Here is a 23,340-nt window from a genome sequence, read left to right as displayed (position 1 = left end):
CAATGTCAGGAATACTTGGCTTCTCTGAAGAGGTATTTCAAAATTTGAGATTTTAGATAACCCTAAAATTAGACAAAAGATTGAAATTTTGTAATAAAAAAATAAACTCCAGGATAGACTGCAACCCTAATACAGCTTGAGATGAATTTTCGCTCATGTTCACTTAACTGAGTCATGGTATAAGTGGAAAAAGAAACAATTCCACTTAAAAAGTGAGGACCACCCACAAGAAAACTGAAGACCAGCTATAAATAAGCTCCTTTCCCAGGTTAACCGTGAGGGTAACTGTTGGCAAGCTGTGCTCCTACAGAAAGTGGCAGGATAGGTGACAAATAAAACACCCGGCCACAGATTCCATAAATATCGAGGTAATACATATAATATAGTTACAGTGCGGCCATCTGTGGCCAGGCAACCTGTCCTTCCTTGTGTGTGGCCCTTTATCTGTCACACATGAATAGTTCTTACTGTTCTGCATTAAAGAACCGACATACATTTTATCAGGAACATACGATTAAATGCTGGCAGTTATTAACATTATTTCTCTGTCAATGTCAGGCAAAAAGGCTAAACAAATTACGGAAGTATCAACAACTGGAAATCCTGCTTGTGGCTAGCATTTACTTCAGACTCTCTGCTTTTATATTTTTAAAGATTGATAAGCTCCAACTGATTTATGTCATAAGTCTTATAAGTAACCAACTCTTACAAGAGAATAATAAAAGAACATCAGTGAACTTTAAACATACTTCAAAAGATGGGGGTAAAAAGGATGCAGGAACTGGAGAACAAGACTGCAAACTTGGTAAGGAAAAGCCTACAGCCAGGTGCCATCCGCTCAGAGTTCACTTTCAGAATCCCAAAGAAAAGGACTGAGTGTGTTCTACTGCTGTTTAGAATAAAATACATAAAGTAATAGAGCCGGCAAGGTGGCCCAGTGGCTGAGGGTACTTGTTGCCAAGCCTGATGGCCTGCGTTTGTTCTCCAGAACCCACACAGTAACGGAGAGAACTGACTCCTGCAAGCTGTCCACGAGCCTCTATGTGTCCTCCCAATATAAATGAGTAAATATGAGAAGTTAAGGAAGTAAAATTAATCCAGTGTGTATTATCTATTCAACCAAAAATATGAAAATGGAATCAAATTCTTAAAATACAAATGCCTGTATTTTTCATTATCAAATACTTTTATTTTGATATTTTCAAAATCTCCCTTAGGGATTTTGATATCCCTGTCAATGACTTTTATGTAATATTTCACCAAAGGGAAAAGATAAGTTTTCTTTAGTTCCTTACAGAAAGAACTGTAGGACAGGACTGGCAGTGTGGGCTGCTCAGTGGTAGATTGTCTAGCATTTGTGAAGACCTGGGTTCAATCCCCAACACCAGGAGGAGAGACAATTAGCCATTGGTGTGTACCTGTAATCTCGGCATGAGGACAGGGGATGAGGGAGGCTGGACAGACAGATGCCATTAATAGATACGAGGATGGTGTACTCAAGGCCTGCTAGCATACATACCCAAGACCATGTCTTCCAAAAGCCCCAAACAACAACAAAAGTAACTGTAAAAAGCCTGGGACCTTGTTGAAATTACTTTAATAGAAATTATTCAGGACAATAATTTTAAAAAGTTTTAAATAGCAGACATTTCTAAAACCAACATCACATTGAAAACTATGTTCTGAGATCAATTCCTGGCCAAAAAAAAAAAAAAAAAGATAGTTTAAGGATTCTTTTAAACTTACGCATGCCTTAAAATTTTCATGAACTGTGATGACGGATTACAAATATATTGTGAGAAATGATACACATCTCCTCTTACACAGGAAACGAAGCCATTTGTGAAGTATGGCTATCAACCAGATTCCTTGTTATTAAGGCCATGTTCAGTACCATGTACCCTGGGATAGAGCTGCTGCATTCCCAGCTATGTGTCTAAGTATGGTGATGAGTAAGTATAGCTGTCAGCTGAAGCACCAGAAACAAATGGTGTGTGTTTGTGTGTGTACACGTTGGGGGGGGAGGGGGACTAGCAGGCGCCTAAGGAACTGTAAACATACCACATGAACACAGTACTATATCACAAAAGAGATTAAAACAAAGTTCCCAGAACAACTGGAAGGCTCAGAAATGGGTCCTCTGATTAATGAGCTGCATCAGCAAGTATCTATAAATGTTTCCTTTATTTACATCCTAAAAACTCCCAAACCAAACCAAACCAACCAGCCAAACAACAACAAAGAAACCCAAAGACACAGCTTATACATTTGGGTCGGAAGGGAATGTATTACAGAAATAAGAGAGGGTGGTTTTTTGGAGAGCAGGGAGTGGAGGGGAATGGAACACTGCATTGCAAAAGATCATAAGAGCATTCTTATTTCTTTCCAAAAAAAAAAAAAAAAATTCCCAAGTGGAAACGTGATATTTCAGTTGAAATTTAAAGGAGAACATGGAAAAATCTCTCTCTTGAAGACTGAGGGAATTATATCTCCATACATCAAGACAGTTTCTTGATGTCTGCAAAAGGGCTGGAGAATTCACAAAATGTCTCTCTGCTTCCCTCAACAGCATCATGGCTCACTTAGTTTCAGTGCTCACAGTACGCCTTTCTCAGAACGTATTCTAATTCAGTTCCGCTACTGCATTTTTCCATGATGTGAATTAAGTAGAAATGAGGTTCAGAAAGTACACATGGAGAAGTATTTACCGTGTTTCATCAAATTCAATTATTTTTGAGCCATGTTCTAGGCTTCCCTCTGCAGCAAAAGAACAACTTCCACGCCAAACTTCCAGACTGCTCTGTGGTGACAGGACAAGGCTGCTGCTGCTGGGTTTCAGATCGAAAGCAGCAACTCACATAAAACACAATGTCCTTGACATCTGCCAAACTACTCCTCCCTAGACAACGTGCATCCTGTTTCAAGAGCTTTTCACTGTACTGTCTAAGCTGACCACTTTTTACCTTTAGGGCTAACCCCAGAAGACCATTTCGGGAGAGGATGAATGGAGGGCCAAGAAAGGGGTTCCTATTTCCTCACATGGAACCCACACTAATTGCTGATACTTTTTGGTAACATGGAAGAACTGCACTGATATATAAGTCTCTAACACCCCTTCAGAAAATCTTTACAATGAATGGTTGGCTTTAATTACTAACTTTCAATGTTTTTTAGTTTTAAAAATGCATTGTGTGTGTGTGTGTGTGTGTGTGTGTGTGTGTGTGTGTGTGAGTGAGAGAGAGAGAGAGAGAGAGAGAGAGAGAGAGAGAGAGAGAGAGAGAGAGAGATGTGTGCCTGTGGAAGTCAGGATGTGGTTCACTTTGCCACCTTGCCATGGGTTCTGGAGAGTGAACTGTCGGGACATGGCCAAGTAGGTGACGAGAGAGCCACCACACACTGAGTGACAGACAGCAACAACAGGGTCTCTTCTCCTTAAGTACATGGTGACAGTGAAAAGTTAGACTCCAAGACACACTAACACGTAAAAGGAAAGGGAGCCTGGGGTCACTCAAGACCAACCAGAACATACAGTGAAGATAATGGTCCTGGTATTTTCTATAAATTCATGTCTTCACATCAGAGTTTGACTTGTCTGCTTCAGGTCCCAAGGCTAGGAGAGAAGGGGCAGTCTCCAACAGAAAACCTTCCAGATTCTACTCAACCACTTCCCTTCTTTTTCTCTGTATACACACAGAGGTTTGTCAATATACATGGCTCTGTGCTGCAGATGTAACCGTCTTATTAATATAGTAGAAACACAGAGCCAAATACAGAGTTGAGAGCCCAGAGGTCAGAGCACTAGCTGAGAGCTAGAAACCTTACCCTTCACTGCTGCTGCTGTCCTTCTAATATGGTGATATTTTATTTGTACTGAAATGTGATTTTATTTGTATGTTAATAAATAAAGTAGCCAGGGGGTCAGAGCTAATAGCAAGCCATAGCAGAAGCCAGGCAGTGGTGGCACACACATTTAATCCAGATCACATGACAGGCTGATCTCTGTGTGTTCAAGGATACAGCCAGCATGGAGATACACGCCTTTAATCTCAATACCAACCATAGAAGACCTGGAGGTCTGTATAGACGGGCAGTGACGAGGAGGCCATGTGGTTGGGTTTACAACCAATGAGAAGGCAGAACAGAAAGTCAATAAAAAGACAGAGACACAGGAAGTAGGCCTCTCTTGCGGAGGAGAAGGACAGCAGTGGCAGTGAAGGGTAAGGTTTCTAGCTCTCAGCTATTGCTCTGACCTCTTGGGCTCTCAACTCTGTATTTAGCTCTGTGTTTCTGTATTAGTAAGATGGTTACATCAACACTGTGCACACACAAGTTTTAACTTACGTACCAAGTTTCCTCTATGAAACAATGTAGAACACAGATCCCTGAACTAGAAATCATAGCATAATGATTCATTTGTCATTTTTCTCATTGCTAATTAAAAAATCAACTTTATCAAGACGCTAACAAATTATGGCATTTAATATAAAAAAGCAATTTAGTGAGAAGCCAATCATAGAATCCATAAATTTTTGAATTTGAGAGTTTAGCGGGTATAATTGGAGCAAGCTAGATAGACCCATTAGACTGTGGATATATTATAAATGAGTTCTTAGAGGACAAAGTCAGATGTCCACCTCTATGTGCTTGGTTCTCGATTTTGAAGTAGGTGGAGTAAGGATGTCACTGGACTCAAAAGGAAATGGACTGAAATCTAAGCATAGAAGTTTGAAATAAACTGACTGAAAGCTAAGCACAGAAAAGCCCTTTCGAACCAAAGACCACCAATTCGCAGTCCAACGAGCCTATACAACAAAAGGCTTATCTGTGCTCTATATGAGCACAAGGACAACAGTTTTCAAAGTCCCTTTATTCTTTCTTTTCCCAAATTACATTTCTAAATATGGGCACAGCTAAGCTACGATCTAAAAAAGTAGTGGCTATTAACTACACTACACTTTAGGTTACTATGCCTTCAGTGGGGTATGACTGTATCTCTACCCCACTGCAGGAGTCTTAGGACAATGTTATTAGTCAAGTTTTCTCTGTGAACTAAGACTGATGCTCTCTATGACAGATGGAAGTTTATGAACCAGCCTTTGAGTCTGCATTTTAATCACTAATAATGTAAAAACTTTAAAGCTAACATTGAAATATCCAAAACAAATAACACACTTGTAATTACTCTCAGAAATTGCTCTCTGTAATTCCACTATAGATAACTACTTAAAAGGTAGAGAGCAGACAGGCAGCAGGATGAGAAATAATCACTTATCATCTAATAAATTTCTACAGAATCAAACCAACTTGTTTTCATGTACCTTGAATATGCATCATCTACTGCATTTTCTGTATCTTTATTTACATACAAATTTAAAAGGATAGCTTATTTGAGGCCTTTTAAATCTCAGTCAACAAAACATTATTCATACTTTGTTGAAAAAATCTACAATTTTATTATTTTGGGAACTTATTAATACTGTAAGATTTTACATAAAGATCTAAGTTCTTAATCAAGTGTTAAATACAAAACTGTCGTGCACTACCCTTAATTTTCACAATGAAACAATTCAATTCATTCAGGCAAACAGTAACACTGACAACTGACTGAAACCACTCCCCAGAGTTCACACACACCGACTGTCTACTACATAAGGCTTGGACCAGTGTCCTGAGTCAATATATAAAGCTTCACTACAAGGCATTGCTTCAGTCATTAAAACCATTACTAAAATAACTAAAACATCACTTACTCATGGCTCATTTCAGTTCATGTTACACTCTATGGAAAACCTGAGGACAGAGGGCTAATTTAATATGAAGAGCATTTCAGGTAATAAGGCAAACACTTCTTTATCTAATTTCTTTCAGCTTAGAATCTTACACATGCACTTTAAAAATTACTCTGCGTTTCATAAAAACGACGGGTTCAGAAGAGGAACAACTGGGAATGGCGGACACACAGTGCGGAACTCACCTAAATAGGGAATGCAGGGTGTCATCTTTAGGCTGCTTATATAGCCTCTGAGTCTTCTGTAGTTTTCTTCTTTACTCGTTACATATTCTAGTTTTTCAAAGGTAGTTTTGTCTTTTCGACTTAATAACTAAAAAACAAACAGAAAAGCCTAAGTTATTTACAAGTTCCCTCTTACTTTAGCAAAGAACTGAATGGAGCTGTATTTACCACAGATCTGGACTTTACTTTCAAAGTTATACTTTCCTTAATTTTATTATGGTAGTATATAAATAAAACGAAACCAGACACATGCACTAATAATTCACAGTATTTATAAAACCACCTTTATATGCACATAAATGAACCTACTAAGTGGTAAACTATAACACATAATCTTTACTACTTTATGTAATTAAGCCATTTTTATTGTTTTTTTTCTAACTTAAAATAAGGACATATATACATTCAGTTCAAATGCCCAAGACCGCCTCCTCAAAAACCATTCCTTCACAATCTCTAAGAAACACTCAATTTTAAGTGATGTAAGTAACAACTTTTCTGACAAGCCCAGCTGTGGCTGGTCCTAACAATAGCTGGGAAGCCTCCCACTGCCCATATTTTTTACTTCTGATAACAAATTTTCTGCTTGAACAGCGCTTTATCATACAGAGCATTCCCAAAAGACTGTTTCAAGTGACTTGAAGAGACAATCTTAGTACATGCCCTTTGAGATTACTACAAATAGTCAAGGATGGTAAAAGACAAGAAAGGATAGTACCCACCATACTAACTGAAAGCTCCGGATGTCTGTTCTGTCCTGTTAGCATTCCAAAGACTGTGGATTAAAACCTCTGAAGTTACAATCTCCTCACAACACAGTAAGATTTGACTTTATTACACGTTAAAATACTGGCTCTTTGTACAGCATGCGAACATTTCACTTACAAAATTGTCAGCTGATTCTGCTCTAAGGTAAACACAGAAGCTTGTGCATGTCACTAGAGATAGTCACAGGGTCAACAAGTAGAAGAGTGTGCTGATGCTCTCAGCCGCCCGCTTACACAAATGTGTGCTTCCGTTTCTCAGGGTCTCAAAGACTGGTTCTGACAACATTCTGACACCGAATCCATTAGTCTTTCCTGGCTTGTAGGCAAGTCTGTGGTACATTTTCTTGATTAATGGTTGATGTGGGTGAACCTAGCTCACAGTGGGTGCGGTGGGACGCAGCAGGCAGTCCTCAGCCCTTAGGAAAATAAACCTGGCAAGATGGTAAGCAGTGGTCCTCCATGGCCTCTGCTCAGTGCCTGCCTCCACCAGGTTCCTGCCTTGGCTTCCTGCCCTGACTTCTCTGCTGTAACATGAAATAAAAACCCTTCCCTCCCCAAGTTACTACTGGTCATGGTGTTTTATCACAACAACAGAAACCCTAAGTAAGATACCAATTTATAACATTTTCCCTGTCCTATGTCAGGGATCCAAAGCAAAGATCTATTTCTGAGTTCTATTCAGTTTGACATATATATCACAGTTTGATATATTCATACACATACACACACACACACACACACACACACACACACACATCTGCTATTGTGTTGCCAAAATAATACAATAATCTTATGTGAAGGCAAAGGCTAGTGTCTTCAAACCCCACTTTCTCCTACAGGCGTAATATGCCTTCTTAAACCTAGCATTTTCTTAGAAATTTTATAGCTGATCTTTACCCCCATAATATTGGCACATAAATAAATGCTAAGATAAAATTTTCTGTATTTAAGGCACACCCCCCCCACACACACACACGTATTATATGATCCTAAGCTAACAACATTTTAGATGGGTTTTCTCAGCAAATTTAAGTATAAAATTATTACCTATAGTTACTATGCTAGTACCTTAGATCTCAAAATTTATTCTATAAAACTAGACTTTGTATCTACCCATTGAACTACAGATATCTTCCAGTTAGCCTCACCTTGAAAAATGTTCATTCTACTCTCTACATCTACAAATTCAACTTTGGATGCTACACATCTCATTCAATATTTCTGTCTCTGGCTTAGAGTCTTCAGGTTCATCTGTGTTGGTGCGAATAGTCTATACCCAGGGGATGGTGAATGATTGCTAACATGGGAACCTTCTCACGTCAGCTCCTTTGAATGGATCAGATGACCTGCTGGACCACACCAGAGCTTTAAATTCCTATTCTATTTCTAGTATGGCTGCACCATTTTCATCCCCACCACTGGTAAGCAAATTCCTTTTCCTGTCCACACCCTCATCAACATTTCTGACTTATCTTTTGGGTAGCAACCAGCCTAGCAGGATTTGCACTGCCCTGATCATTAGGGGGTTAAATATCTCCCACATACCTATTTGCATACATTCTTTTGAAAAATGTCTGTACAGGTTTTTTGATCATTTTTAATGTGAATTATTTTCTTGCTACTGCACTGGCTGAATATCTTACATATTTGGGCATTAGCCTCCTCACAGATGTAGTCTGCAGATACTTTCTCATCCCACAGACCGTCCTGCACTCTGCAGACTGTCTTCTATGAATTCTGGTTTGACAGACTCCTTTCGTTCATCTATTTTCATTTTTGTTGCCTACACTTTGGGAGTCACATTCAAACATAACTGTGCAGACCTGTCAAGGAGCTTTCCTCCTATGTTTTCTTGTAGTAGTTTACAGTTTTAGATCTTACAATTAATCCTTTAAGAGTCCACTTTTGTCCTGTGGTGCTAAGGGTCCAATTTCATCCTTTTACAGTTTCCTCAACCATTTATTGACAATACTATCCTTTTTAAAATGTGTGTTGAGGCACTTTGTCAAAATGGCTGTAAATGTGTGTGTGTATTTATTTCTGCAATCGTTATTTGTTCTGTCCATCTATGTGTGTATATGCAGGTTCCAATGTGTATATATGGGAAAGTATATTGAGGCCTGAGGTGATGTCAGATGTCATCTTCAATTGCAATTGGCATTATATAATAAGACAGGGTCTCTCACTTAAATGCAGAGCTTGCCCTGGCTAGTCTTTTTGCTCCAGGGATCCCCTGTCTCAGCCTCTCATATGCTGGGAATATAGATAGGTAGCTATGTCTACTAAACATTTACATGGTTATGGGGATCTAGATTCTGGCCCTGCTTAACCATCTTTGCAGCCCGATGGTGTTTAAGTGACACTTAAAAATTGTTCCACATACAGATTTTTTGTAAATTCCTATTTCTAGCTGGCTTAGTGAGTCTATTTTAAACAGTATTAAAGCACATATACCAAGCCAGGTGTGATGGTCCATGTCTGTGATCCCAGTACTTGGGAGGCAGGGGATGGAGGATCTCTGAGTTCAAGGCCAGCCTGGTCTACTGTGTGAGCTCCGGGACAGCCAGGACTACACAGAGAGGCCCTGTCTCAAAACAACACAAAACACAAATATGTATACCCTAAAATTAAATATTTGAACTATTTTGTAGGTTCTGGCATTAATTACATTCATGGTGTTTGTAGTCATTACCAACCACCACCTATAGCCAGAAGCCTTTTCATCTTCTGAGACTGAACTCCTACATTAATCAGTTGTGGGTTTTTTGCACATTTTTAAAAAATTTATTATATTTGTGTTTTAATTTTACACATCAGCCATGGGTTTCCCTGTCCTTCCCCTTCCCGCCCCCACCTTCCCCCCAGCCCCTCCCCTCCATTCCCATCTCCTCCAGGGCCAAGACTCCCCTGGGGATTCATTTAAACCTGGTGGATTCAGTACAGGCAGGTCCAGTCCCCTCCTTCCAGGCTGAGCAAAGTGTTTCAGCATATGCTCAAGGTTCCAAACAGCCAGCTCATGCACCAAGGACAGGTCCCAGTCCCACAGCCTGGGTTGGGTGCCTCCCAAACAGTTCAAGCTATTCAATTGTCTCACTTATCCAGAGGGCCTGATCCAGCTGGGGGCTCCACAGCCTTTGGTTCATAATTCATGTGCTTCCATTTGTTTGGCTATTTGCCCCTGTGCTTTTCCAATCTTGGTCTCAACAATTCACTCTTACAGCCCCTCCTCTTTCTCAACAATTGGACTCCTGGAGCTCCATCTGGGGCCTGGCTGAGGATCTCTGCATCCACTTCCATCAGTTATTGGATGAGAGTTCCAGCTTGACTGGTAGGGTGTTTGGCCATCTGATCATCAGACTAGGTCAGATCAGGCTTTCTCTCAACCATTGCCAGCAGTCTACAGAGGATGTATCATTGTGGATTTCTGGGGACCTCTCGAGCACTCTGCCTATTCCTGTTCTCATGTCAGTTTCCATTGTTGTGGTAAAACACTCAAGATAAGTGACTTTAATGTAGGAAATCTGGGGTCTGGAGAGATGGCTCAGCAGTTAAGAGCACTGACTGCTCTTGAAGGAAACCCAGGTTCAATTACCAGCCTCCACATGGTGGCTCACAACCATCTGTAACTCCAGTTCCAAGGCATTCAAGCCCTTTTTCTGGCCTCTGTGGGTACCAGACATACATGTGGTACACAGACATAAAGGCATGCAAAATACCCATAGATTTAATGATATATAAGGAGGGGACTTTTATTTTGGCTCATAGTTTAAGTCCATGATCAACTAGCTCCATCTCCTACATCATGGTAGGGAACACCTAATGGAGCAGAATCTATTTACCTCATGGTGTCCAGGAAGCAAAGAAAGGATAACAGGAGCCAGGGTATCCTACCATCCCCTGCAAAAGCAGGTCCTCAACCACTTATGACCTCCTCCCAAAAAATCCCACCACCACACACGCTGGTGAACACTCAACACATGGAGTCTGAGAGACACTTAGGATCTGAACTGAAACATTTGGCCCAAAGGCTAATACCTACTCTATAATAATAAAGAAATAGGTCAACGATGAGGATAAACTCTATGAAATTCAAGGTGAGTTCTTAACTGTATGAGCCTTTAAAAATGATGATGATGATGATGATGGTGATGATGGTCATAAAGCAACAGATTTCCAAAATACACTAGCACAGAGTAAACATTTCCATCCCAGAAACAAACAGAAAGACAGTGAGTGGACCAAGTGAGATAAATTTAGCAGGGCAAAGGTTCATTCCTCAGTAATATGTCCACTATCCAGGGAAACAATAGTACGATGTGAGTACTATCTGAGAGCTTGGGCAGGCTGACCAGTGTGGCCTTGCTCAGCTAAACCACTGCCAGGCCTGTGCTTTACATCCCTAACGTTCTGACTTCCCAGGACCCCCGCTGCAGCTTCACCTTGGTTCTCACATCTCCATGAATTTCAATCCTAGGGTTTGTATGCAGGAGTTCTGATCTTACTTAAATATACTGTACAAACACCAAAGACTGGCTTGAGATACTGGTGGAGGCTTCCATGACCCACAACTCTTGCATTCTGCACAGTGTAATGAGGACAACACCAAAGTCTCCCCGGTATGAGCTGTACCAGAACTTATGACCCCTGGCTGCAGCAGCCTTTGCCTGCCTACATAGTTGAACATGGAAAACTGTCCTTTTGGAGCAATGCTCTAAGAGACACATAGGAGCACACCCCCTAGAGTTCTCTTTTTAAACAAAAGTCTGAGCTTATGATGAGGTCTCGATTCCCCAGACACTCTCAAGGGCCCATTACTACAGGTGCACTCTACTTGGTTTGCTTTTAGAGCTAATTTTTTAAAAAGTAATCTCACACCCTCCTTGATCTCAACTTTAACAAAGTGCAAGTTTTAAGTTTTCTGTTCTGCCTTTGTTCCTGAGTACCTATGCCACTGCCTAAAAATGATGCTACCTAGAAATTTCCTCTGCCAGGTTAATTAGTCCACCACCAGCAAACTCAGCTCTTACAAGTCTCAAGACATGGACAATACAGCCAGCTCTTACCAGAAGGTGAAGTGAACAGGCTCTAACCCCATGAGTAGCATCTCATGTCCAAACTTGCATCTCTACCCTGGTCTTCTAAGCTGCAACCAGAACCGCCCCACTAAGCTCTGCTCACAGGTTTCTAAACTTTACAATGCATTTCCATTTCTCCAAACTCCTCCACAAACTAATTCCACAGGCTTTCTGAGCCACATCAGCAGGTACAGTTACAGCAACCATCTTGATTCTTGGGACCACCCTTATGTACAGTTTTCTATCACTGTGATAGACCTGGGATAAACTACTTACAAGGAAGAAAATACTTAACTGTGGTCCTGTTGCTTTGGTCTGTGATGAGGTAGAAGAACATCTTGTAGAGAACATGAGCAAAGCCAAGCTCCTTGCCTCATGGTAGTCTAGAGATACATGTGACCATGAGAGACTACCGCAGTGATGTAACTTCCTGCCACTAGAAGGTGTCACTACTTCCTAAAAGACCTCTACCACATGATCCTTCAGGAGACACTGAAAATCTAAAACACTTTAGGTTAAGTCTGAAATGTGCCCTTCATGGGCTAATTTGTTAGAACACCTGGTCTCCAGCAACTGGTACTACTTGGGGAGGTTGTGGAACCTTCGGGACATATGTCTTGGTCAGAAGTAAGTTGCTGGGAGCAAGTCTTAAAGGTTATTCCTGCTTTTGGTATTGACTTAGGCTCCATAGGGGTTCCAGCTGTATACTGCTGTAGTCAAGGAACTGTTTTGTATGGTGGACACGCCCCATCTGTGATTATGAGCCAAATTCTCTCTTAAGCTATTTCAAAATCAGGTGTTGTCACAGCAACAGGAAAAGGTAACTTATTACCTGTAACAACTCTATCCAACAACCCCTCATTTTCATCTCTCTCAGTTTCTGGCTACCATCTCTATGAATCTGACCACTCTAGGAAGCTCAAATAAATGGATCCTACTTGTCCTTTTATGCCTGTTCACTTCACATGTGCATCTGTAAGGCTATCTGTGGTGTAACATGTTGCAGTGTGTCCTCCGTAGGGCTGAATAATAATGCACTCTTATGTATATAGTACATCACACTTATCCGCATTCATCTCTGTACAGACGCCTGGGTTGTTTCTACTTTTTGGCTGCTATGAACATTTATGCAAAAATATGTTTATACCTCAGCTTTCAATTCTTTTGGGCACATGTCCAGAAGAGGAACTACTGGATTGCATGGCAATTCTGTTTAATTTTTAGAGGCGTTTTCATTGTTTTTAATAACATCTTTCTTTTTAAATAATTTAAAGCTTCCTTTATAGACAAGCAAATTAATCTAAATAATTACCCTCCCCCCATTTCTTATTGAAAAAAATTATCCTTTTCTTATTTTATTATGGCAGCTAAGTGCCCTGTGTTGAACAGTCACAGTGAAAATGGCATCCCTTTCTTTAATATTGAGAGAATGATCCTAATATTTTACCTATTACAGGATATTAAAAGCTTTGTAACATGTCCCTTTTATCAATTAAAAACCTCAAAACAAACAAAAACCCTCAAGATTTTAGTCACTAAAAAGTAATACAAATGGGTATGAAACATCGTGATCTTACATTATCCCTTTAATTATAGGTGCAATAGCGTCCTCTACCCAAACCTTCATATATATACCTAGTGTGACTCAGGGTCGTTCATAAAAACCTCCATCCTTGGCTTTCCCCATCTACCTTAGCAAGTCTCTTTTCATTTCTTATAAACCTTTCTATTTAAGCCTGGGAGAGGCTTAGATATAATTCTTGTTCCTCCAGCTGCACAATCTCTCCAAGCTTATCACTCTATTTTCCTCCTCCACTCTATTTCCTCAGTATATATGATGTTCTAGCACTGATTCACACTGTCCCGCAGACTTTGTGTGATGACGGGGGTCTACATTTGTACTGTCCAAACAATGGCTGCTAGCCAACATTCCTGAGCACTTGCAATATGGTTAGTATGGCTGAGGAACTGGAGTTAGTTTTAATGATTTAAAATTAATAGCTACCCATGGCCAGCTACTATGTTAGATAAGAGAACACGGAGTAACAGTGTCACCGTGTGAGACAAGAGAACACGGAGTAAGTGTGTCACCATGTGAGACAAGAGAACACGGAGTAAGTGTGTCACCGTGTGAGACAAGAGAACAGAGAGTAACAGTGTCACCGTGTGAGACAAGAGAACACAGAGTAACAGTGTCACCGTGTGAGACAGGAGAACACGGAGTAACAGTGTCACCGTGTGAGACAGGAGAACACGGAGTAACAGTGTCACCGTGTGAGACAGGAGAACACGGAGTAACAGTGTCACCGTGTGAGACAAGAGAACAGAGTAACAGTGTCACTGTGTGAGACAAGAGAACACGGAGTAACAGTGTCACTGTGTGAGACAGGAGTAACGCTCTAGGTTACCATCATTTATGGCCTACCAGTAACTCCCCTTATATCTTTATGATTTTAGAAGCTGGACAAAAGAGTCCATGAACCATCATCACTCACTTTATCACGAGTCTTACTGCTTACATTCTCCATGTGTGGCAACACTCACTGGTCTCTTTTCCTCACTTCTTTCCCAGTTCCCCATCCCACTTCTGTCATCTTAAACACAGCATGGACTAGTGGGACTTTCATGGTCCCTGTCTGTTTTCCTTCCCGTTCACCCTTCACCATTTCTCACCTTTGTCTGCCTGGCTTAGCTCCTCATCTTACAATAGACAACTCTTACATTCTCTTTCGTCTCTCATGCTACTTACTCTAGCTCTGTCTAGTCCAAACACGACTAAAAGCCTCATTTGGTTAAATACAATTCTCGACAGCATACCACACTTATACTGAGCCTGGGCTTGGAAAGTATGTAATTGCTGGTTGCTTTCACTTTAAATTTATGAGCAAAAATCTTTCTGAAGCTCAGTGACCTTTCATGCCTCCCAAGACCTGGTGCTTTCATACTCTCCTGGATGACATGTCTCCCTCCCTCCCTCCCTCCCTCCCTCCCTTCCTTTCTTCCTTCCTTTTTTTCTTCAAACTTCCAAAAGTTTTCAAAATTCTCAACTAAAAAATTTGTTTCTAATGAATCAAAACAGCCAGAGGAATTTCTATAGACTCCTACCACTCAATCTACCAATTCACTGGCATCTGTAACCGGGTACACCCCTCTCTACCCATTAACATGGAAAAATATTCCTGAACACCACAGTGATGAACTAATTCCTTTCTGTCTAACTAAAGATATACCTGAAGTAGATTTTCTTTTTCTCAGCATCTCCCCGAGTCTATTACATCATTTTGACCAGCACAAAATTTACTGGTCACAGATCCCATCTCTAAAATCAATAGCATTGTGCCACAAACCTTTAATTTCCGATTTCTCTCTTGACAGTAGCCAGGTCCTCAACCTTCTATAGCAAACTTTCTCCAAGGCACAGTCTACACTGACTGGCTTGGTCCTCTGCCAGCACTCTCAATTCCAATCAGTTTTCACCCCTATACCAACTAGACTCCTGCCAACATCACCCATCTTCTCCAGCTCTTAGAGCCGATGGTCACCTCAGCGTTCTCCCTGAACTCAGCCTACAAAAATGTTTTGCAAAGATGATACGTTTTCCTACACTTGCTTCTCCTCTTCATGACTTCCTCCCTTATTATCTAGTTAGTGTTGGAAAGCTGACACCATCCAACTCTGAGATAGCTACTGAAAAACAATGCTGCCCTATTTTCCTTTCCATCCTACTTTCTTCTGATATGTGTTACTATACAATTTATTTATTGTAGGTTATCAAATGGATTTTTTAAAGCTTATTAAGTTTATTATAGATTAGCGGAACTGTTACCAAAGGAAAAAAATTGTTTTCACAGAACTAGATAGGGGTTAACAAAAATATTTTCAAGGAAAATAACAATAAATTTAAGGAAATGTATCTCACTTCTAAATCACAATATAAACCAAAGTATATACCTTTACTTGGAATTTTAAAGACAGAGCTCAGAACTGCACTTGGGTCATTTCCAGCCCCCTCCATGAAATTCAGATTTTAAAGAGTGAGATCATCATAATTTAAAAAAAAAAAAGTATTTTTAAGATAGAAAATCCTTTACCTATTATTTATAATGGGAAAACAAAGAATACAAGCTATTCCACAGTAATAATTTTCCAATATCAAAACTCTATAGTTTTCAGATAAAACTTATCCCTTATACACCAGGAAAAGCAAGAGTAGCATTTTCTTGATTAATTATGAACAAAGTGAGGAGCCAGGGAAGAAGCTCCGTTAGTAGCGCTTGCACTGGCAGCACAAGGCCCTGAGCTGAACAGTCCCAGTCGTGAGGGTGGGGTGGGGTGGAGAAAAAAGAATCCCTGGAGCTCATTGGCCAGCCTACATAGGCTAACTGGTGAGTTCCAGGGCAATGAAAGACCTGTCTCAAAAAAGAGGGCAGACAGCCTCTGAAGAACAACACGCAAGGTTATCCTCTGGTTTCCAAATACACACACATTAACACCTGAAAAATGGGCAAACAAGCGCGCGCGCGCGCGCACACACACGCGCGCGCACACACACACACACACACACACACACACACACGCACACAAATACTCTTTAGTATTTTTATAAACTTTGATAAAGGTAGTAATAGATGTACACACACACACCTAGCACAGAGGCTGGTATGACAGGCTTGTAACTCCAGCTACTTGATAGGCTAAGGCAGGAAGACCCCAAGTTCAAGGCCATCCTGGGTGACTTAGCAAGACGCTGACTCAACAAGTAAAAACAATGAGAAGTGGTCTGGGGATGTAGCTCGGAGACATGGTGCTTGTGTGAGGCCTTAGTGTCATAAGAAAAAACAAAAAAGAAAAGAAGACAACCTAGAAAGACTGAGTATGGTTATCATGCTACTCAAAAATAAAGATATACACTGGTAGATGCCAGAAATCATACCCTAACCTTGTTAAAGTAATAGAACCCAATATTATGACTGTTGCAACAGAATGTCAGCAATATTGGGCTGGAGAGATGGCTCAGAGGTTAAGAGCACTGGCTGTTCTTCCAGAGGTTCTGAGTTCAATTCCCAGCAACCACATGGTGGCTCACAACCATCTGTAATGAGATCTGGTGCCCCCTTCTGGCGTCCAAGCATACACGCAGGCAGAACACTATATATAGTAAGTAAATAAATCTAAAAAAAAAAAATAAAAGAATGTCAGCAATATTATATAATTCCATGTTTGCCATGAGATTTTTCTACTTTTAAGGTTTATGGCTAAAATAATAGAAGTTTAAATTAGTAAAAAATTTAAAAGTTGTGATTCAGATCTTCAAACTTACCAAAAGTATAAAATGTACAATGTTAAGTTTAAATTATCAGGTGAGTATGACACAGGAAGTCATCAGAGATGCCTAAAGCAGCATTCAAAATGATTCTCTAAAGCACAAAAACCAAGGATCAGCCTCAGTCTACCCACAAATTACCTCATAAGCTCAGTGCAATGCTTAAGGAGTCTTAAAGGTAGGTTCAAATAACAAAGTGCAAGACATTTAAGAATTCTTATATATTCCCATAATATTCATCTTACTAAGACTTACAAAAGCAACTAATAAAATCTTTACTTTGCACAGAAGTCTAACCTCTCATTAAATTTCCAAGGGTTACTCACCGCCCATGTCTTAGTCAACCTGAAAATCGGTGCACTCTGTAAGCCGGAGACCACAGCCATAAGTGCATGAAGGTTATTAAGTTCATATAGTTTCTGAGGATTTAAGAATAAGGGGGAGAAGGATTTTTTTTAAGAAAATAAATGAAGGAAAATATAGATTAACACAATTTAGGCAATTGGTAGAATACCAGTATTTATTACTGTCATTGTTGAGAACTGTATTCTAGGATACTCAATAAATTATTTTTGGCCCACAATATAATGTCCACATTCTACCTTGGCATTTTCACCCAAGCTCTGGGAATAAATCCAGCTCTAGATGGACAATATATTTTCAAAGCTGAGTTACGTTGGTGCCAAGATTAACTGGCATGTCTGTAATGGCCATGCCCTCAGCTCTGGAAGCAGCTGTGTCCTCTGCAGCACAATGTTACTGGTTGTCTGTTTTGTGGTCCAAGTCACAAGAAAGGGTCTCCATACGCTGGCTTCCTGCCTGGTGCTCCTGTTATCTCAGGGTAAAGTTCAAACTCAGTCTTTGGTGTTCCCTTCCATGTCTTGTTTTCTCATGTCCAAGACCCCAAGTCCTTTGTTTCTAACTCATTCTGGGATGTCACTCTTTTGTATGCACACATCAAATAGTAGGTTCCACTAATTTCCCAAGAAGCCAACCTTACATTTGCTGCTAATTTCTCAAAATTTTGTCATACTTCTTTCTACCCTAACAGTGCTATGTAAATATAAGCCACTTTATAGTTGTCCCAAGCAACCAGGTAAGCCCTACGGTGGACACTGAACTGAAAATCCAAAGGGAGCCTATAAAAACAAAAGAGCAGACATGAGATAGGATGTGACCTTCCACAGGCGATGAGATAGTCCACTCATTAAATGGCTGTGCGTGAGGTGTTTAGTAGGGGCTGAACACCACTGAACACCACCTTAGACTGACACGTGCTAAAACACGCTCAAGACCTAGAAGAAAGAGCAACTGCATCTTGACACTTCGCCCCCACGCCTGCCCGAGTCTGCAGCTTGTGGGCATGCCTGCCTCATGTTTCCGGACGGCAAGCCCCATCAACAATGTGTCTCATCAGACATCTTATGTCTGAATCTTTACACATGTTCATACGGAAGGCTGTGGGTCAGTCCCTCTAAAGAATGCTGACTGAAACAGGCATTAAAGGAAAAACCAATTGGAGCCTCTACTACAAGCTGAGTACAAAAGGCAGAGAGTCAGAATAGGGAATTAACAGTAATAAAGAACACATTAGGGAACTGGGGCTTGCGATAGAAGCAAAAGCTGTCAAATATAAGTTAGAGTGTGGACAGAAATTAATTTATCTGGTAAGAAAAATGGTAAGACTGTATGGACAAAAACATACAAATAAAAAAAAAATCTACCAAAGATATCAGAAAAAAATAGAAAATCAGAATCTGTGAGAAAAGCCATTACTTTCTTCAGTCAAAAACTAGTGCTTACCTAACTTTTCACAGAGAGTGTTTTAAAAATCTCTATACCATTTCTGTGAAACCTCACATATACGGAAGGTCAGTCCTGCCACCTAGTGCCACAGAGTGCTAGAATAAGACTGTGTGTTCATATGTTCAGGGAAATACAGGAAGAAGTCCAACTGCAATTATAAGCAGAACACCTCTGCTTTATTCCACCATCTTTCAATGCACAGGTGAGATAAGACCTGTTTATTATAAGGATCATGAAGAATGAACATGGATGTATCATCACATTTAGTGAAGTTAACATAAACTTGGGAGTTGTTACAGGTTGATCTCAGTGTCTTCTTGTGGAAAGCCTGCTGCTCTCTGGAATCTGATTACCCTTGCAGTCCATGCTGCTTCTCCTATTATACTTACTCTCGCTGCCTCTCAGTCGCTCTTCAGTGCGCTGTTAGCAGCATATGTACTGTTCATTTAAACTACAGTCAAGGAGAATGTGGTGGCTCACACCTACAATCTTAGTACTTGGGAGTCAGAAGCAGGGGACATAAGTTCAAGGTCAGCCCAGTCTACTGAAAAACTGTTTCAAAAATAAAGTCTTAAGATTTATGCAATTTTATTTTAAGTACGTAAGTGTTTTGCATACATGTGTGCCTGTGTACCACTCGAGTGCCTGTGTGCCCATGGAAGTCAGGAGGATCAAGTTACCAATGGGTGCTATGAAGTGAAACCTGGGTCCTCTGGAAGAGAGCAAGGGCTTAGCCACCAAGTCATCTCTCCAGCCTGTAAGGTCTTATATTCTAGATAGCTGGTCGTTTATTTCCTAATTAAAAATAAATAAATAAAAACAAAAGTAACAAAAATTACTGTATTTTCCAACTTAATCCTACATGGCTTTCTCCATCACATTCAACACAGTCGGATATTTTACAAATACTGTATTTTACCAAACACTAACCCTGTCTATAAAAGCAGGGCTGCTCAAGAATAAAGGAAACGGCAGAGAAAAGAGGCATTTAATACACTTGACAGGCCTTATTTCCCAGAACCAGTAACAGTCACTTGAAACATTTCTGAGTGGCGGGTGAGTAAGGGCCACACCATACTCACCTTAGCAGTTTTAATGTAATGGCTCAAAACTTCTGCTCTTATTTTCAGTGTCTGGGCATGGAGAATCTCTCTAACAACCCAAAAGCTCACCTGAAAAGAAAAACTAGAAAATAACCAAAGAGCAAGATTTACCAAGATTAAAATTTACATTAAATGCTACTTGATGTTATTTCCCGTGGTTATTTTTTAAAGTGCACTTTCTCCTGACCTTGACTATGTTTTTCTTATGAATAAAAGAAAATTCCATGAAATATAAAATAAAGACCTCATTTAAAAAGTTTTGTGTTGCCAGGTGGCAGTGGCGCACGCCTGTAATCCCAGCACTCGGGAGGCAGAGCCAGGTGGATCTCTGTGAGTTCGAGGCCAGCCTGGTCTACAGAGCGAGATCCAGGACAGGCACCAAAACTACACAGAGAAACCCTGTCTCAAAAAACAAAAACAAAAACAACAAAACAAAACAAAACAAAACAAAACAACAACAAAAAAGTTTTGTGCTATCTTATATTTCAATGAAGCGCTAATTAAAAAAAAATTACCAGAGGCTGACAAGGTGGCTCAGCAGGTAAAAAAACTTGTCACTGCAAGGCTGGCAACCTGAGTTTGATCCCTAGAACTCATGGTGGAAGTAGAAATCAACTCTGGGTCATCCTCTCACCCCCAGGTATTTATGACAGCATGTGTGCATTCAAACACGAACACACACACACACACACACGCACACGCACACGCACACGCACACTACATTCATTTTAATTCACGTACTGAAAAAATAGAATCTAAGTATTTAGATATAGTTCAAACTTTAATCTCAAAACAAGACGTGGCTAAGAGTCTTAATGATGGTCATGATGCCATAGCCTATATTTTTTTCACTTGAAAAAGGGACAAATCCTCTCTCTCTCTCTCTCTCTCTCTCTCTCTCTCTCTCTCTCTCTCTCTCTCTCTCTCTCTCTTTCCCTCCCTCCCTCTCTCCTTCTCTCTCCCAATAAAGCTCTAGAAAGGAGGAGAAAAAAGAAAAAAAAAGAAAAAAGGAAAAATAGCTTAGATTTTCCTTGGAATTTCCACCTGTAAACAGCTGTCATCATGTGTATATAATTACATGTATTTTGTGAATTTAGATTATATATAATAAATTACATATTTTACAAAGTCATTATAATATTGATTTAAATATACTGAAATAGGAACTTGAGCAAATATAAGCAGTTAATTCAAATCTAAGCTCCATAATCAATAACTTAATTAAATTTCATAGTAGACACATGTTAAGACAAATCAACTGATCTGTCACTTCCATCAAAAGTTGTGCTGTCCATCAGAGGCCTGGATGAATCTGGGCAGCTTTCCTGAAAAGGTTATTAGCAAAGCCAATTCTGACTTCCAGAATGAAGTCTGAACGGACCACAGAGTGTCTTCTCGATTGCTGGAATATTCTCCCCAGAGACCCTGAGCTATAGAAGTCCCAGCACACTGGGATCTCAAGCTAAGAAGACTACAATGTCCCAGTTAAAGCTGGCCATTTCTGAGGATACTGACAAAACACCCAGGGATAAGAAACAGTTCGATACATCTAGACTTTAAAAACACCTCTGGTCATCTAAACAAAAAGACAAAATTATTTTTCAAGAAAAAGATTATCATCCACAGCAACAAACATTCTAGGCCCAGAAAAAAAAAATAAAGGAAAGAAAATGGAATCAAGGATCTTGTGTCCAATAAAGCCAGCTTTCATCTATAAAGAACACAAGTAAATCTGCTTTCATGTTTCAACTGAGGCACTACCTGAGAGCAAGTTTTGAACAATAAAAATGATGATAGGCATCAACATCAGTGTGAATAGCTCTGACTACTTATTCACAGAACTAAGATAAAAATAGAGAGCACCCCTACAACACACTCAGACACTACAGAGCTCAGCTATCAAAATGGGCAATGGACAGAGAGAGCGCCTGCAAACCTACTATTTTCCAGTCATGGTGGTGACTGGCTGTCAGCATAGGCTGAATATACCTGATTCAAAATAATTTTTAAGCTTTTGTAGTATTTGTATTAACATGAGATGTACTGGGAATAAGACCCAAGTCTAAACACTAAATTCACTTGTTTCATATAGGCCTCATACACATAGCTAAAAGGCAATTTTATTCAATAGTTGTGAATGCACCTACATCTTACTGTGACCTATCATATGAAGTCAGGAACTAAAGTCAACTTGTGGTGTCACACTGGTGTGTTTTGGGTTTTTGAGCATTTCAGGCTTAGACTTTCAGATTAGGAATATTCAGCTATTACTATTCTATTCTTAAGACTGGTTACCAAATCAGTACACAGAATAAAACAAGTGATAGACTATAGGACTGTGTTTCTTGAACACCAGCTCTCAGGGTACAGGAGAAAGGACATGCAGATATATTACAGAAGAGACAAAGGAAAAACCGTCCGAAGAACCTGAGGTATCAGTGAGTTCCTGAGATTTCGACGAGACAGCTGTAACACACCCGTCAGCTGAAAGGGGACAATGTGGCAACCAAGGGGAGAGAGAAGCAGGACATCAACAGAAAACCACCTGGTTACCATCTGACGAGGATGGAACACCAACTCACTGTCTTCAGAACTACTAAACCACGATGATGATGACCTCTGACCTTTCCTGCTTCCTTTAAAATGGGTGTCTCAGTAAACAAACCACAGGTATAAAAATACCAACTCCCAGTGCCTGGGTCACTGTCCTGTTGCTGTGGAGAGACGCCATGACCAAGGCTGTACTCATAAAGCACTGAGTTGGGGGCCTGCTTACAGTGTTAGAGGGCTAGTCCATTATCAAGACAGGAAAACATACAAGCATGGTGCTGGAGCAGTAGCTGAGCGCTTTACATCCTGATCTTCAGGCAGAAGGCAGAGAGACACTGGGCCTGGTGTGGGCTTTTGAAACCCCAGAGACACATCTCCTATAACAAGGCCACATTTTCTCATCCTTCCCAAACAGGTCCATTAACAGGAGAGCAAGCATGCAAACATATGAACCTATGAGGCCATCCTCACTGAAAGCACCACACCAAGCATTCCAAATTGTGAATAAAAAGAATGAAATGAGAATTCACCTTCTAATAACCTCAAATAGGGGTAGGGCATGGTGGTGCACACCTTTGATCCCAGCCCTCAGGAGGCAGAGGCAGGCGGATCTCTGTGAGTTTGAGGCCAGCCTGCTCTACAGAGTGAGATCCAGGACAGCCAGAGCTACACAGAGAAACCCTGTCTCAAAAAACAAAAACAA

General features: G+C 40.3%; 1 protein-coding gene across 3 annotated transcripts in view; it reads right to left on the bottom strand.

Annotated features, from left to right (window-relative positions):
* Ralgps2 (Ral GEF with PH domain and SH3 binding motif 2) overlaps positions 1-23,340 on the bottom strand; it is a 137,706-nt gene that overhangs the window by 56,989 nt on the left and 57,377 nt on the right. For all 3 annotated transcript variants that reach the window (XM_036202023.1, XM_036202024.1, XM_036202025.1), the window contains 3 exons: positions 20,067-20,156; positions 17,505-17,597; positions 5,975-6,101 (listed from right to left, as the gene is read on the bottom strand). In XM_036202023.1, coding sequence (XP_036057916.1) covers positions 5,975-6,101; positions 17,505-17,597; positions 20,067-20,156 — 310 coding nt within the window. The remainder of the gene's footprint in view (positions 1-5,974; positions 6,102-17,504; positions 17,598-20,066; positions 20,157-23,340) is intronic.

Source organism: Onychomys torridus, chromosome 11 (genome assembly GCF_903995425.1).
Source record: "Onychomys torridus chromosome 11, mOncTor1.1, whole genome shotgun sequence".
Lineage (NCBI taxonomy): Eukaryota > Metazoa > Chordata > Mammalia > Rodentia > Cricetidae > Onychomys > Onychomys torridus.
This window is presented reverse-complemented; position numbering and strand designations above follow the sequence as displayed.